Raw genomic sequence first — 16,240 nt, forward strand, 5'->3', positions numbered from 1 at the left:
GCACATGACTGGGACAGTTGGGCTTGTTCTGGGTCTGTCTGGAGGCTGATGACTTTTCTTGCCAAGTGGGGCCAGACAAACCACCCTCACCCTGCAAAGTGAGATGTTGCAGCCATTGTTCCTGGGGAAGAACCAAGAAAGACAGTCAATTGAAAGGGGATAGATTGCTAAGAAGTGAACATGTTTCTGAAGGTAAGCGATAGGAAACCTCCATCCTTGATACTTTATTTTATGCCTTTTGAAATGGAACTGCTGCTACATGAAATGTTTCTGAAGAGATTGATCCCTCCTGTAACTTCAAAGTCCGATTTATCAACATTGCAATATGCCTGCAAGGAATAGAAACCAGATGTAAGTCTGCACCTGATCATTACTCTCACTAGTTGTGCCAGGTCTCTGCAGCATGATGTCCCAGCAGTAATCAATGGCTGCACATGTGCCTGTCTTTGGATCCAGACTCTGTAATCTCCTCAAGATCGTTCTCACTTAATATACTGATCCCTACAGATGTGGTTGCTGCCACCTTGACTAACATGGTCAATTGGAATATGCTCCATATTGATTGTTCCCAGAGAATGTCTTTTACGTAGCATCATTGCAATCGTGCACTGTGAATAGGGAACACCCACTGAAGCATTCGACACCATGGTTAGTCATTTCTTCACAAATTTTGGTGGTAGCTTTTGGTGACTTTCCAGATGTAGATGTACGTTTGACAGATGGCTTGACCTGCTTAGCATCTCTGTGCGGGGGCACTCCTTTTTCCAAAGATCTCAGATAGGCGTAACTTGCATTGCAAAGTTGAGTAGTGCCAGTAATGTTACTTGTGCAAAAAAAAATTGTATTAAAGCTCATGCGAGGTATTGCATTTTGGTAAGACAAACCAGGGCAGGACTTGCACAGTTAATAGTAGGGCTCTGGGGAGTGTTGTGAACAGAGAGATCTGGGGATGTAGATACATAGTTCCCTGAAAGTGATGTTACAGGAAGACAGGGTGGTGAAAAAGGCATTTCACACACTTACCTTCATTGCTCAGACCATTAAGTACAAGAGTTGGGATGTTGTCATGTTACAGCTGTACAAGACATTGGCAGGGCCACATTTGGAGTACTGCATACAATTCTGACCACTCTGCTACAGGATGTTATTAAACTGGAAAGGATGCAATAAAGATTGATGAGGATGTTATCAAGACCGGAGGGTGTGAGTTATAAGTGAGGCTAGATAGGCTGGGATTTCTTCCCCTGGAGCATAGAAGGCTGAGAGATGGTCTTATAGAGGCTAATAAAATCATTAAGGGCATAGATAAGGTGAATAACAGAGGTATTTTCCCAGGGTAGGGAAGTTCAAAACTAGACGCATAGGTTTAAGGTGAGATGGGGAATATTTGAAAGGGACCTGAGGGGCACTTCTTCAGATAGAGGGTGGTGTATATGGAACTAATTGCCAAGGGAAGTGGTAGAGACAAGTGCAATTACAACATTTAAAAGGCATTTGGATGTACATGGATAGGAAAGGTTTAGAAGGAAATTGGCCAAATACAAGCAAATGAGATTAGTTCAGTTTAGGAAACCTGGTTGGCATGGACAAAAAGGGCCAAATGGTCTGTTTCTGTGCTCTATGACTCAAAACATTTCCACTCTCAGTCAATCCTCTAGTCGTGCTGAATCCCTATTTGTACTTAAAAAGAAAAGAAAAACATCATTTTATACAATCACCTTTCGCAACCTCACAATATTCCAAGATTCTAACAGCTGCTGAACTACTTTTGCATTGTATATGCTGTCATTAGGTAGGCAAATCTGTCTGCTGCTTTCTGTACATAACAAATTAGACCAACTAATCTTTTTTGCAGTTGTTTTGGTTAAGGTATGAATGTTGGTTAGGGCAATTTGCCTGTTTTTCTTTAAATTATTTGATGGGATCTCTAATTTCCATCAGAACAGGAAAGACAGGGTCAAAACTTATCATGTCACCCAAAAGACAACGCATTTGACTGTGTGACACGACCTCAGTTCTTAAATGTCTGTCAAGATTATGTGCTTACATCGATAACAGAAACTGAAACCTATGACTTAGAGGCAAAAATATTACTGCTGAGTCAAACTAAAATTATAACCTTGCCCTTTATTCTTTTGATGCTCTAACTGTTGCATTTAGTTACTGTCTCTCTGATCAGTTGAAATACTTTCCCCTGGTCAACCTAGTAAAACGTTTAGTAATTTTGAACACTTCTATCAGATCTCCTCATGAAAAGAGCCTAGTTTGTCTCATCCTTCTTCATAACTGAAACACATTACCCTTGTAATGAGTGCGTCTGAACTAATTGTTTCCCAGTTAATCAATTGCAGAGTTTCAACAAGATTAAGATCAGTAAACTCAGCACAGCCTGTGAATAAAATTTTAATACTTCTGTCGTCTCAAAAAGCAAAGTACTGCAGATGCTGGAAATCTGAAATAAAAAGAGAAAACGTTGGAAATATTCAGTAGGCCCTGCAGTTTCTATGGCTGACGTTGTGCCATTCAATACTATACATTGTTTTTACATTGAACATTAAAGAATTTTTTTTTGAAGAGTGGACAGTTTGAGGTTACTGAAATATCTCAAGAAGGTATCCAAGTGGTAAACAGCTTTGCGTTAATTCTAGTATGCGAAATGTATGACCAGATGAGTAAATATTATAAACCTTTCCTTGTTAGTTTGTCAGAGTCAGTCATAATAATTCCTAATGGGTGCATCCTGGTGTTTGCATTAGAGGTTTAGGCATCGCACGTCTTCAAGGTATCCAATCTCTACTCTACTATAATAAACATGTTTTGCCATTGTTACTTAGTTTAATTTGTGGTTTACATTCTTCACAAGAGTGATTAATTGTCTTCACTGTGTTTCTCTTATTAGGAGTAACTGCAGTTCCTTGTGTGTGCCTCGGAATTTTCCTGGGTGGCTTTGTGCTGAAGAAAATGAGCCTAACTCCACTGGGCGCAATTAAAATGACAATGACTGTAAACATGCTGTCAACGGCTACATATGTTATGCTATTGTTCCTGGGCTGTGAAACAGGGCCAGTTGCTGGAGCAACAGTCAGCTATATGAATGGGTAAATAGCACTCGATGATTTTCTTATCGTAGAGACATAGAGTCATACAGCATGAAAACAAACTTTCAGTTCAACTTGTCCATGCCGACCAAGTTTCCCAAAGTAAACTAGTCCCACTTGCCTGCATTTGGTCCATATCCCTCTGAATCTTTCCCATTCATGTGCCTGTCCAAACATCTGTTGTAACTATAACTGCATCTACCACATCCTCTGACAGTTCATTCCACATATGAACCATCCTCTGTGTGAAAGCGTTGCCCCTTATGTCCCCTTTTAAATCTTTCTCCTCGCATCTTATGCCCTCTTGTTTTGAATTCCCCTACCCTAGGGTAAAAGACCCTGGTATGTAGCTTATAAATGCCCCTCGTGATTTTATAAACCGTTATGAGGTCAACCTTCAACCTCCTACGCTCCAGTGAAAAACGTTCCAGCCTGTCCAGCTTCTCCGTATAACTCAAACCCTTCAGTCCAGGTAAATTCTTGGTAAATCTTTTCTGAACCCTCTCCAATTTAATAATATCCTTCCTATAGCAGGGGGACCAGAATTGTGCCCCCCCGCCCCCCCGCTGCGTTCCGTCACCGCGCCTAACTCCGCCCCCACGCCGCGTTCCGCCACCACGCCTAACTCCGCCCCCCGGCCGAGTTTCGTCACCTCGCCTAATCCCGCCCCCCCGCCGGTCTCCATCACCATGTCCAACTCCGCCCCCACGCCGACCTCTGTCCCCGCCCCCAGGCCTAACCCCGCCCCCACATCCAGCTCCAGCCCCACACCAGGTCCTAGCTCCCCGCCCTGCCGTATTTTCACCATCCCTCCAGACTTGCCCCTCTCTGAGGATGAAAGATCAGTCCTCAGCAGAGGTCTCACCTTCGTTCCCACACGTTCTCGGGTCAATGAATTCAATACACGGAGTGACATCGAACAATTCTTCCGCCGCCTTCGCCTCCGTGCCTTCTTCTTCAATCAAGACTCTCGCCCACCCTCTGACGACCCCTTCTCCCACCTCCAACACACCCCGTCCACCTGGACACCCCATGCTGGCCTCCTACCTGCCCTCGACCTCTTCATAGCAAACTGCCGCCGCGATATTAACCGCCACCTGAACTCCCACACCCCTCCCACCCACTCCAACCTCTCACCCTCGGAACGCGCAGCCCTCCACTCCCTCCGTTCCAACCCCAACCTCACCATCAAACCAGCAGACAAGGGAGGCGCAGTAGTAGTTTGGCGCACTGACCTTTACACCGCTGAGGCCAAACGCCAGCTCGCAGATACCTCCTCCTACTGTCCCCTTGACCATGACCCCACCCCCCACCACTAAACCATCATCTCCCAGACCATCCATAACCTCATCACCTCAGGGGACCTCCCATCCACCGCCTCCAACCTCATAGTCCCACAACCCCGCACCGCCCGTTTCTACCTCCTGCCCAAAATCCACAAACCTGACTGCCCCGGACGACCCATCGTCTCAGCCTGCTCCTGCCCAACCGAACTCATCTCAGCATACCTCTACACGGTCCTGTCCCCATTAGTCCAAGAACTCCCCACCTACGTTCGTGACACCACCCACGCCCTCCACCTCCTCCAGGATTTCCGCTTCCCCGGTCCCCAACGCCTCATCTTCACCATGGACATCCAGTCCCTGTACACCTCCATCCCCCATCATGAAGGACTCAAAGCACTCCGCTTCTTCCTTTCCCGCCGTACCACCCAGTACCCTTCCACCGACACCCTCCTTCGACTGACCGAACTGGTCCTCACCCTGAACAACTTTTCTTTCCAATCCTCCCACTTTCTCCAAACAAAAGGAGTAGCTATGGGCACCCGCATGGGCCCCAGCTATGCCTGCCTCTTCGTAGGATATGTGGAACAATCCATCTTCCGCAACTACACTGGCCCCACCCCCCATCTTTTCCTTCGCTACATTGATGACTGTATCGGCGCTACCTCGTGCTCCCACGAGGAGGTTGAACAGATCATCCACTACACTAACACCTTCCACCCCGACCTCAAATTCACCTGGACAGTCTCGGACTCCTCCCTCCCCTTCCTAGACCTTTCTGTTTCTATCTCAGGCGACCGAATCAACACGGACATCTACTACAAACCAACCGACTCCCACAGCTACCTGGACTACACCTCCTCCCATCCTGCCCCCTGTAAAAACGCCATCCCATTCTCCCAATTCCTTCGTCTCCGCCGCATCTGCTCCCAGGAGGACCAGTTCAAAATACGTACAACACAGATGGCCTCCTTCTTCAAGGACTGCAATTTCCCCCCCCGACGTGGTCGACGGTGCCCTTCACCGCATCTCCTCCACTTCCCGCTCCTCCGCCCTTGAGCCCCGCCCCTCCAACCGCCACCAGGACAGAACCCCACTGGTCCTCACCTACCACCCCACCAATCTCCATGTACAGCGCATCATCCGCCGTCACTTCCGCCACCTCCAACAGACCCCAGCACCAAGGATATATTTCCCTCCCCTCCCCTATCAGCTTTCCGTAGAGACCACTCCCTCCGCGACTCCCTTGTCAGATCCACACCCCCCACCGACCCAACCTCCACTCCCGGCACCTTCCCTTGCAACCGCAGGAGGTGCAACACTTGCGCCCACACCTCCCCCCTCACTTCTCTCAAAGGCCCCAAAGGAAACTTCCATATCCGCCACAGATTCACCTGCACCTCCACCCACATCATCTACTGCATCCGCTGCAGCCGGTGTGGCCTCCTCTATATTGGGGAGACAGGCCGCCTACTTGCGGAGCGATTCAGAGAGCACCTCTGGGCCACCCGGACGAACCAACCCAACCACCCTGTAGCACAGCATTTCAACTCCCCCTCCCACTCCACCGAGGATATGCAGGTCATTGGACTCATCCACCGCCAAACCACAACAACGCGACGGTCGGAGGAGGAGCGTTCTATCTTCCGACTGGGAACCCTCCAACCACAGGGGATGAACTTGGACTTCACCAGTTTCTTCATCCCCCCTCCCCCCACCTTGTCTCAGCCGAATCCCTCCAGCCCGGCACCGCCTTCCTGACCTGCAGTCTTCTTCTTGACCTCTCCGCCTCCACCCTACTCCGACCTATCACCCTCACCTTGACCTCTTTCCACCTATCACATTTCCAACGCCCCTCCTCCAAGTCCCTCCTCCCTACCTTTTATCTTCTCCTGCTGAACACTCTCTGCTCATTCCTGAAGAAGGGCCTGTGCCCGAAACGTCGAATCTCCTGTTCCCTGGATGCTGCCTGACCTGCTGTGCTGTTCCAGCAATAAAGTTTCAACTTTGATCTCCAGCATCTGCAGACCTCACTTTCTCCTCCGACCAGAATTGTGCACAGTACTCCAAAAGTGGCCTCACTAATGTCCTGAACAACCACAACATGGTGCTTCAACTTCTGTACTCAATGATCTGAGCATTGAAGGCAAGCATGCTAAACATCTTTTCACCATCCTGTTTACCTGTGACTTCAAGGAACTATGTACCTGAACCCCAAGGTCTCTCTGTCTGATAACACCACACCAGGGCCTGACCGTTAACTGTATAAGTCCTGCCCTTTATGTCTTGCCAAAATGCAGAACCTTGTATTTATAAAAATTAAACTCCATCTGCCACTTCTCAAAGCAAGAAAGCAATATGAAGAATGAGTTTTGTTGAATGAACTATGAGTTCATCTTAGAGTTGCTCTGGACATCTAACTAACTGAGATCAGTTGAAAGGAAAACAGTTCGTAATATATAGATCATTCTGCAAACATTTGTTTATAGCTGAAAACTGACACATTTTATTAAAGTTAGTTGTCTTGCACTCATCATAACATTTCACAAAATTCAAGGAGAAAACAAACATTTCATGTGTATAAGAGGACAGTGATTGGTTGGCAAGTGGACTCTGAATAGTAAAGTTATTCTGAGTGGTTAGTCTTTTGGGTTGCGTTAGCTATTCATCTGTGCTCTATGTACAAGGAACAGAAATTGTGCAGCTTTTTTCATCCCCCTCCTTTGAATTGATGGTCTTGTGAATTGGCCTGATGAATGGAAGGTGAAAAGTTTCAAGGAAGTGCATCTTTTTTCAGCTGCATTCAAGTTCTGTTCTGCTAATCAACTATAAATATTTGTTCCCAACACTGATTTAATTTTAGATTTGCTAAAATTAGAATGTTGAATCTCAAACTGGAAATTTCAATTTACTGGTACAGCTTGGCAATCAGTGGGAAGTAGCATTCACCAAATCAACATTGCTCCTCTATCATCAAACCCAATTTTTAGGGATTGAATTTCTTCAGGTAGCTGATATCACAATAATATAGCAAAGGAAAGTTAATGGGAAGTTGAATAGGAGATACCACTGACTGCCAGCTCCCTGCACCTATTCATTCAGGACTTCACTCCACAACTTGCCCCCACTCCTCTGGTCCAGCAGGGAAGATGTCTAGCTGATCCTTCATCAGCAGGGCCAGAAAAGCTGCACAATTTCTGTTCCTTGTACATAGAGCACAGATGAATAGCTAACGCAACTCAAAAGACTAACCACTCAGAATAACTTTGAAGTGTGGAAACAAGCAGCTCCATCGGTTTTGCAACTTAAGCAGAATCATTCCTTCAAATGTATTGCAGGAAAATATAAGTACACTAAGGCCTTCAGGGAAACCCCAGAAGTAAAATGACTGCAAAGTACCATGGATGCTAGAAATCTGAAACAAGCACAGAGAATGCTGGAGAAATTCAGCAGGTCTGGCAGCATCTGTGGAGAGAGAAACAGAGTTAACAATTTGAGTCCAGTATGACTCTTCTGAATTCTGAAATTAAAATGTTGGATGCATTTGTGGAAGTGTAGCTTCTTGGAAATTTTACATGAAGAATAATGCATTCTAGTTCATTTCATACTTTATGGTCAATCGATTTTTAACCAAAAAACAGGAAGATCATTGTCCTATTTAGTATTTTACATGCCAATAATTCCTTACCTGAATATTAATTCAACAGTCACTCACCTATATCTAACCTTACATCTCATTTCTAAAGATGGTGTACCATCTACAGGTTCAGTTCATAAACAATGTCATGCTGCAAACTTCCTTCCTTTTTTCAGACTAGTCCCTAAATGTGTTAGTGTCTAAAACCAACACGTAACACAGACACAGAGAGTGCCAATGATCAATCCAGATTCACTCTCAGGCCTCAACAGAATAACTTAGTCAAGGGTCATCATGATGTGGCTCATTGATGTTTTCCCTTTGAGGGGTGGACAAAGTTTAGGGGATGGGAGTGATCAGAGAGGGAGGGCTGGGTGGGAATACAAGATGGAGAAGCGAGAGAAGGATAGACCCTCAGTGGTAGATCATTGTTCTGTGAAGTTCATAGATGTACTCCTATTAACTCAGCACAATTATAGATCAAATCATGGACTCCTCCTCGTCTATATGGCTCAGGGAAAAAGCTGGGTTTTTTTTTGGAAGACAGCTATAGTTTTGATTTGTGAGATTGTGTAAGGGAGTAAAATAATAATCTTTGAGAAATATTGTGCTAAACATCTTTCTTTATTTTGCTGTTCCTTGAGGCTTGACACATTTTATATTGCCTAGGCATTTTGATTTATTGCTAGAACAACCCATAATTCTCCTTGATGCAATATTAAGGCCTCGAGTACAACTGGACTATCAATCTGCAGGCAGTTTCATGAAATTAAGCAACACAGTTTCTGAGTGCTGTGCTGAGAATATGGGAGTATAGGAAAGAATTGTGCTGGAGAACCTTGCAAAAATAAGAAACATACAAAAACAAAAACAAATCAGAACAGTATCTAATTCCATTGCTGCTCTCTTCCCTAAGTTTGGTTAGATTCAATAGCTCATTTGGCATCTTATAATATTAATAGCAGCCCATATTTTACATTGATACTGAGTGGCATGTATGCCAGATAGTTTGCAACTGTGTTCATTCTTGCCACAGATATTGTTTCTATGACTGTGTCCTGGCAGTCAGTTATAGCTATTTAGCTTTTATTAAAAGGGTAGGTAAAACAGTAGGTTTTACCTGTTGATTAATTTGCTACATGTTGCAATTATGTTACATCAGGATCTCTTATGGCACCATTGTAGTGTCCCTACCTCTGAACTAGGTAGGCCCAGGTTCATTTTCCATCTGCTCTAGAAGAGTGTAATCACTCTCTGAATAGTTTGATTAGAAATTATCTACCCTAATTAGTATTGTTGTAACATTGCCAATGCACACCTCATGAGTACAAATGAAAGGTGTCATATTGAAGCATATTTCACATCCATTTTATTGAAACTGGAAAACTGGTGCAAAGAAATCCAAAATAGGACAGTGTCCAACACATGAATAATGTTCAATTGATAGGCAATGCCATATTTATTCTAGCACTGCAAAAGTGTCCTTGGAGATCTCCTGAGACAGACATAGGGAACTGGGATCTATAATCATGCTTTCGAGTACAAATTGGAAATTCATTTTTACTGAATGTAGCAGACATATTTTTTGTCTTTAAACACAATTAAGTGCAAAAACAAAATGATAACTGAGCACAATGCAGATAGCTGACATGTACACCAGTATCAATGCTTTTTACTACCAGGTAATGTGAAGTTATCTCATTTAAAAACATACAGCTATACCTGCTTCATTGAAGTAAACTAGTTTGTGGTTAAGCATCAAAATAACAACAGTGCTTTACAACTGAATTAAACTTGAACTCATTACAGTCTTGGTGACTGAGAGTCACTGAATTCTTGTCCTTCCCATCCATATAATGTCAGCTTGAATATAGAACAATGGCATTGTGGACCCATCTATAATAGTTATACAGTTAATTGGGAGATAGAGCACTTTTCTGGAGGATGGATCCAATGTAATATGCAAATATTACCTCTTGAACAAGCTGTGTTTAAGCTCATCATAAACAATGAATCCAAGACAATACCATTCTAAATCAAAATGTTTTATGTACCATAAGACTAGCCACTCAGTAGTAAAGTGAAAATTTGGTGCAGATTCCATTTTATTCATTTTGGGGCATATCCTTCAGGAAACTAGCTCCATTCAATGCCTCCACTTCTAGATAGCTTATATTCTCAGGCCTGACCTTGTTTTTGTCCCACATTACTTTTGTGGGTAGCAAGCTTCCTGTTAAAAATTGATCATTGTTCAACTTAACAAATGAATTGCAGTTAGTGAAGTCAGTATTAATCAAGTGCACTGCCTCTGAATGTGACAGCTGTGACTGAATGCAGAATGAATACTTGACAAAAATATTGTCCTCACCATTGGAAACAAACTGAAAGATTCATGCAGTGAAACTGGAACTATATTAACTTCTAAGACAGTTTAGTACAGCATCAACTTCATCAGCCTGTTTAATACGCATTCCCACCATGTATAGAACATGTGGAAGCTGTGTGCTTGTAGCATCTTGCCTTGGATATGGAGTAACTGGTAAATAAATTGGCAGCCTTGTAAAGATTCTAATGCAATTAGTTTCTGGATATTTTCTCTCTGTAACTTACATTTTTTTTTAGCTCTTTCAACGGGTTCCAAAGGAATCTTACTGTACCTTGTAATGAAGGCTGTGGCTGTACAAAAGAGACCTTCAACCCAGTCTGTGGGTCTGATGGCATCACCTACCTGTCCCCGTGTTTTGCAGGATGTACTAACAAGGTGAGAATTTTCCTCTTTTGTGCTTTAATGTAGTTACGTTATAAAAATGGAATTTAACACTTCTTGCTAATAGTGCCAGCTAAGAACAGTAGAAGACAGAGCAGAATCTATCAGTTAGACTGTATAATGATTGTTTTGGCTTGTCTAGCACATAACTATTATGATTTGCAGTATAAGCCTGAGTGAGACCATGGCTACTTCTTTCAGGACTTGCCTGAAGGACAAGAAGATAGAAATTGATATTGAGTGGGTAATGGCAAATGGGTAATGGCAGATCAGCAGATTGTATAACATTACTCCTGATTTTTGTTTTCAACATTAAATCTACATAGTTTCATCCAATCTTACCAGCCATTTCTTTCCTCAGCAAATTGACCTGAGCTATTGAGTTTGTTGCAAATATTGGAATTGGTGGCTGCTAAGGCCACAGACCATTGATTTTGATCAAGGTAATCTTGGAACCATTTAGCTACAATCCACATTTCCAGGGTCTGCGACTGGGGAATAAGTAGACAAGTGGATGCTATAGGTGCATGGCTGAACGGCCGAAATACTAGACCTAGAAACCATGCATCTGCTCTGGAGTGCTGGGATGTACATGAACTTGACCAAGCACTCATGCTCATAAGCTATACCGAGGCTTAAAATAAAAATTCTCCATCATCTCCAAAATAAGTGGAAAAAACTGAAAAGCAAGTACAAGATTTGTGATTTGAATAAAGGCTCAAAAATGTTCCTAAACGAGCTTTCCATAAATTAAATACATTAGAAAAATAAAAATTCTCCCGTAGAGAACAGGAGGATTGTTGAGGAAGAAGCAAGTGAGTTGAATTAAAATATTCCAATTATTAATTAGAATTAAATTTTATATTTTTATAGCTTGAGGTTAGCATTATTGTATAAAATTGCACTGAACATTTTAATTGTTTTTTTTCCCCATCATATTAATGTTGCTTTTAGCACTATAGTGAAAACTGTCAGGCCTGAGACTGCAGTCATCTTCCTAGATCTAATGGGAAAAATAAATCTTCTCAAATTCTATACTATTAAGTTCATATTGTTGCCATTATGCCTATAGATGTTTATGTTTCTCTCCCACCATCATCTACATGTTCATGACCAATCTCAAAGTTTCTTGGACCATAGCCTCCCTCTATATTGGACATAGCAATGTTACATTTATTAACTTGACCGTTATGGGAGCACAAGGATTAAGTGAGTGGAAAACTGTAATAGTCAATTTACTTTTGGTAAGCAAGTCCTTAAACAGAAATAGAGTGTCTGAAAGAAAATATAGAAATAAAATGACCAAAAAGCCTGCAATTACAATGAATCAGAAAGCCTATCAATTTTACCAATAACTACGATTATTGAGTCACTGACATCAAGAATCACCTTAAGGGAACCAAAAGAGAAAATACTGGAAAATCTCAGCAGGTCTGGCAGCATCTGTAAGGAGAGAAAAAAGCTGACGTTTCGAGTCTAACTGACCCTTTGCCAAAGCTACAGATTCCAGCATCCACAGTAATTTGCTTTTATCACCTTAAGGGAATGTTGAAACTCCTCCTGATTTCATTGTAGTAGGTGGATGGCAGTGTAATACATATCAGCGATGTGGAGTCTTTGGGAGTCGAGCAATAAGCAAAACTGGCATTTTGGAACAGTTCATGAAGTGTGACATCACCTTAGACTACTCTGGAACTGAGCATACAGAGAGTAGACAATCCTTCATCACCAAAGGTTTTGAACATGTGAATAGGGCTATTAGAAAGACAAATCCTTTCCTTTACACCCTGCTGTACAGCAGGATATAGGCTGACACATTGGAAGTTACATCTTTTCCCCTGGACATCTGCACAGTGCTTCAACAATGATCAGGGTCCACGGTATCGTGAGTATTATTCAAGGAACATGTAGCTCTTTAGTAGCTCCTGGTTGAGTTAAAACAAAGAGCCAGAGGAAAGTGCCAGTTCTTCTGTGAGTTAAAGAAAGATGGCCTGGAAGAAAAATATGGATTATTTTTTGTGGGTTAAAATAAAGTTTGTAGGGCAAGGCTCAGTACCATGTTAAAGATTCAGCTTTGTGGATATAATCTAGACAACTACATGTGCAAATCTCTGATCTTATTGTCTAAAGTAAATCGGGAGCTAGATGAAAGAGACCGGTTGTCCTGGCCTTTAAAAGGTAAAATATTGATTGGATTGAGATAACTGCAGAAATTCACAAAGATCCTCAGACAGTGCCTTTCAGACCCAAGACCACTTCCATCTAGAAGGACAAGGGCAGCAGACGTATGGGATCACCATCACCTGCAAGTTCCCCTCCAAGCCACTCACCAAACTGACTTGGAAATATACTGTTGCTGGGTCAAAATCCTGGAATCCCCTCCCTAATGGCATTGTGGGTCAACCCACAGCAGGTGGACTGTAGCAGTTCATGAAGGCAGCTCACCACCAGCTTCTCAAGGGCAACTAAAATCAGACAATAAATGCTGACCAGTCAGCGATGCCCACATCCCACAAATGAATAACAATAAAATCTAGCTTTCCATGGGATATTTATAAAATGAGCATACAATTCAATTGCAGTAGATCAGTTTGTAAGTTTTGTATCTCTTACTGATGGGTCCTGAGTGATGATATATTCCTGTTCATCAGATGTCACTGTGGCATTCATATCCTTGTCATTTTGCCATATGGATCTGGAGAAAGGCAGGAATGTGAGATTGATGATTTACATCAATGATGATCACATTGAATAGTGAAGCAGGCTCAATGGGCTGAATAGCCTACCTCTACTCCCACTTCTTAAAATATTATAATCCTATACCTTTGCTGATGTAATTATTTATTCTATTTAACTCTCAACCTTTGGAACAGTTTAGACCTTACAGATCTTGACAGGTTAAGATGCAATAGGGTGGAGGGATTATCGTAGATCTTATGGACTGAATGGTCTGTAAGTTCTATGTACATAACTTAGTTTGAATATTAAAACAAAAATAAAATAGATGCAAAATTTCTTATAGCTTTTTTAAAAATAAGTCCTTGGGAACACTTGAGCTAATTTTAAATCAGGCTGTAAGTCTGAGATTCAGGGCCAAAATGTCCATGCCACTCGCTTTATTTGAATGCCTGAACACTGAATTCTGAGATACCAGTGCGAATGATAAAACTGTCAATATTGGTGGGGAAGTCATGTTGCAACCTGGAACTCATGGAAACCCTGCAGTGCAAGGTAAATATACATTGGCTTGATAGTTAAGATTTTATTTGATATTGATTTATTTGAGATTATACTTTGCAGAACTTCACCTCTCCCTTGTACAAAACTAAGTAATGAAAGACAGAAGATTCTGAAAGCGACAGATTATAAGGACAATGCTTCCTTTGATGGGAAGACAGAATTATTAAGGGTATTTGGCATTAATGCAACGATACCATCTAAACACAAACCAATGACATAAATCGTAGGTGGTTTTCTGTAATAACATAGCAGTTACAAAACACAAAGCCATCTATATTGAGCAGATTCCAGGCAATCATTCCTCTCTTTCAAACTATACAAATTAATACCTCGAGACATTGCTCCAACTCAATGATAGGGTAAAAGAGAATATTTTTGTCAGTTACCTATTATTCACGCCCAGAGCATCTGCTTTCATTTTGCAGCTGAGTGAATGATAGTCTCCACTTTGGCTGTAATATTTTAAAAATCAGAAACTAAGTAGCAGATATATTTTACAGGTGACAGCGCATTTATAAGTATTGAATCAGCTGCATCTCTGCACAATTTTTGAATTAATTATCATTTTACAATGAAACATCTATTGAAATTAATCAACTTTTAGGACAAGGTATATGTAACTTACCTCAATATATTTTGAATTTCTTGACTATTTTCAGATTAAATTTTTAAAAGTTCTTTTCTCTATTATATTGTACTTCCACTATCTCCTCATTGTGTGATGTGTTTTGATACATCTGACCAATCAGGCCTTTTTTGGCAATTTACCCCCGTTTCGCAGCTCTGTGTTATTTTGCTTGAGTAGTTCTGCTTGTTTCCAGCTGTTTCCCCAAATGATTTCTAAGCAATTCCTAGCTTCGGAAGGGCGGGAGTCGGGAGTGTCATTTATGGAGAGTGGAAACTGGGAGGCTACTCATGGACTACTCTCAGAATTCTGATCAACTTGTGGCAATCAGCTCTGTCTCTTTGAAACTCCTTGAACATGTTTTATAGCAAAGTTAAATACATCGTAGCAATGGACAATGCTGCAGAAAAAGAAAATATTTTATCAGTGCACTCTTTAGCCCATTAAGTGCATCTTGATTTTGCTTCCCATCCCAAACTGAGTTTTGTCCAGCTACACATCCTTACTGAAGTACTTCGGAAGAGTAGTCTTATGATTAATATAGGAAACTGTAGAAAAAGTAATATCGGAAAACGCAAATCGGTAAAAAGAGTGTTGAAGAATGAAAAAGGAAACAAACTGTAGGCTTTCTAGCTCCTCCTGCATCTCAGTCTAGAGATTATTGAAATCCTGGCTTGACTTTTAATTTGGTAATCTGTCAAGGAGAGAGGTTGCACAGTGTGTAGCTAAAACTGTGCAATATGTAGATAAGCCTAGGCTTCAATGTTTTCCATCAGAAATTTCACTCCCAGGTCAATATTCTTTTCAATACAGACAGTCTATATCCATTGCAACATTTTCTACACTTTGCTTACTACTGCTCCTCTAACCCTTGTGAATTGATGAGCGTCTGCAGCCACTAGAAGCAGCACAACACAAACAAGTTCCTCGTACATATGTTTAGTCAGCAAGTAAGATCTAGGTTTGGATGATCTTCTCACCACCCTCATGGAAGTGTCTTATCAGTACCTGAATCATCTCTTTGAACTAAATGGATTGCTCCTAAAGAACCAGTGTAGACCTGATGGCCTGAGTGGCTTCCTTCTTTATTTAAATAGGATAAATAGGCAAGATCTTTTCCCTGGGGTAGAGGAGTCCAAAACTAGAGAGCATAGGTTTAAGGTCAAAGGGGAAAGACATAAAGGAAACTAAAGAGGCAACCTTTTCATGCAGAGGGTGGTGCAATATGGAATGAGCTGCCAGAGAAAGTTGTAGAGGCTGGTATGATTACAATGTTTAAAAGGCATCTAATTGGCTATATGAATATGAAGGGTTCAGAGGGATATGGGCCTAATGATGGCAAGTGGGACTGGATTTATATAGGATGTCTGGTCAGCATGGATGAGTTATACCGAAGGGTCTGTTTCCATGCTATATATCTCTATGACTCTATGATTCTATAAAAAGTGGACAATGTCCAGGTATCTGTACCTGTATTCAATAAAATTTCCTGCTTAGCCTCTCCATACCTTGATTAAGTTCATGCAAAAAAGTCTATAGATCTCAGTCTACAATTTACTCAATGTCTAAACAGCCATATCATTCTGGGTT

The 16,240-nt window shown here is 41.9% G+C and overlaps 1 protein-coding gene across 1 annotated transcript in view; it reads left to right on the forward strand.

The window, feature by feature from the left end:
- LOC122559852 (solute carrier organic anion transporter family member 3A1-like) overlaps positions 1-16,240 on the forward strand; it is a 322,868-nt gene that overhangs the window by 281,248 nt on the left and 25,380 nt on the right. The window contains exons 6-7 of the mRNA XM_087998848.1: positions 2,900-3,098; positions 10,641-10,779. Of these exons, the coding sequence (XP_087854974.1) occupies positions 2,900-3,098; positions 10,641-10,779 (338 nt within the window). The remainder of the gene's footprint in view (positions 1-2,899; positions 3,099-10,640; positions 10,780-16,240) is intronic.

Source organism: Chiloscyllium plagiosum, unplaced genomic scaffold (assembly GCF_037043375.1).
Source record: "Chiloscyllium plagiosum isolate Xiang-an unplaced genomic scaffold, Cpla_swu_hap1 HiC_scaffold_2, whole genome shotgun sequence".
Taxonomy (NCBI): Eukaryota; Metazoa; Chordata; class Chondrichthyes; order Orectolobiformes; family Hemiscylliidae; genus Chiloscyllium; species Chiloscyllium plagiosum.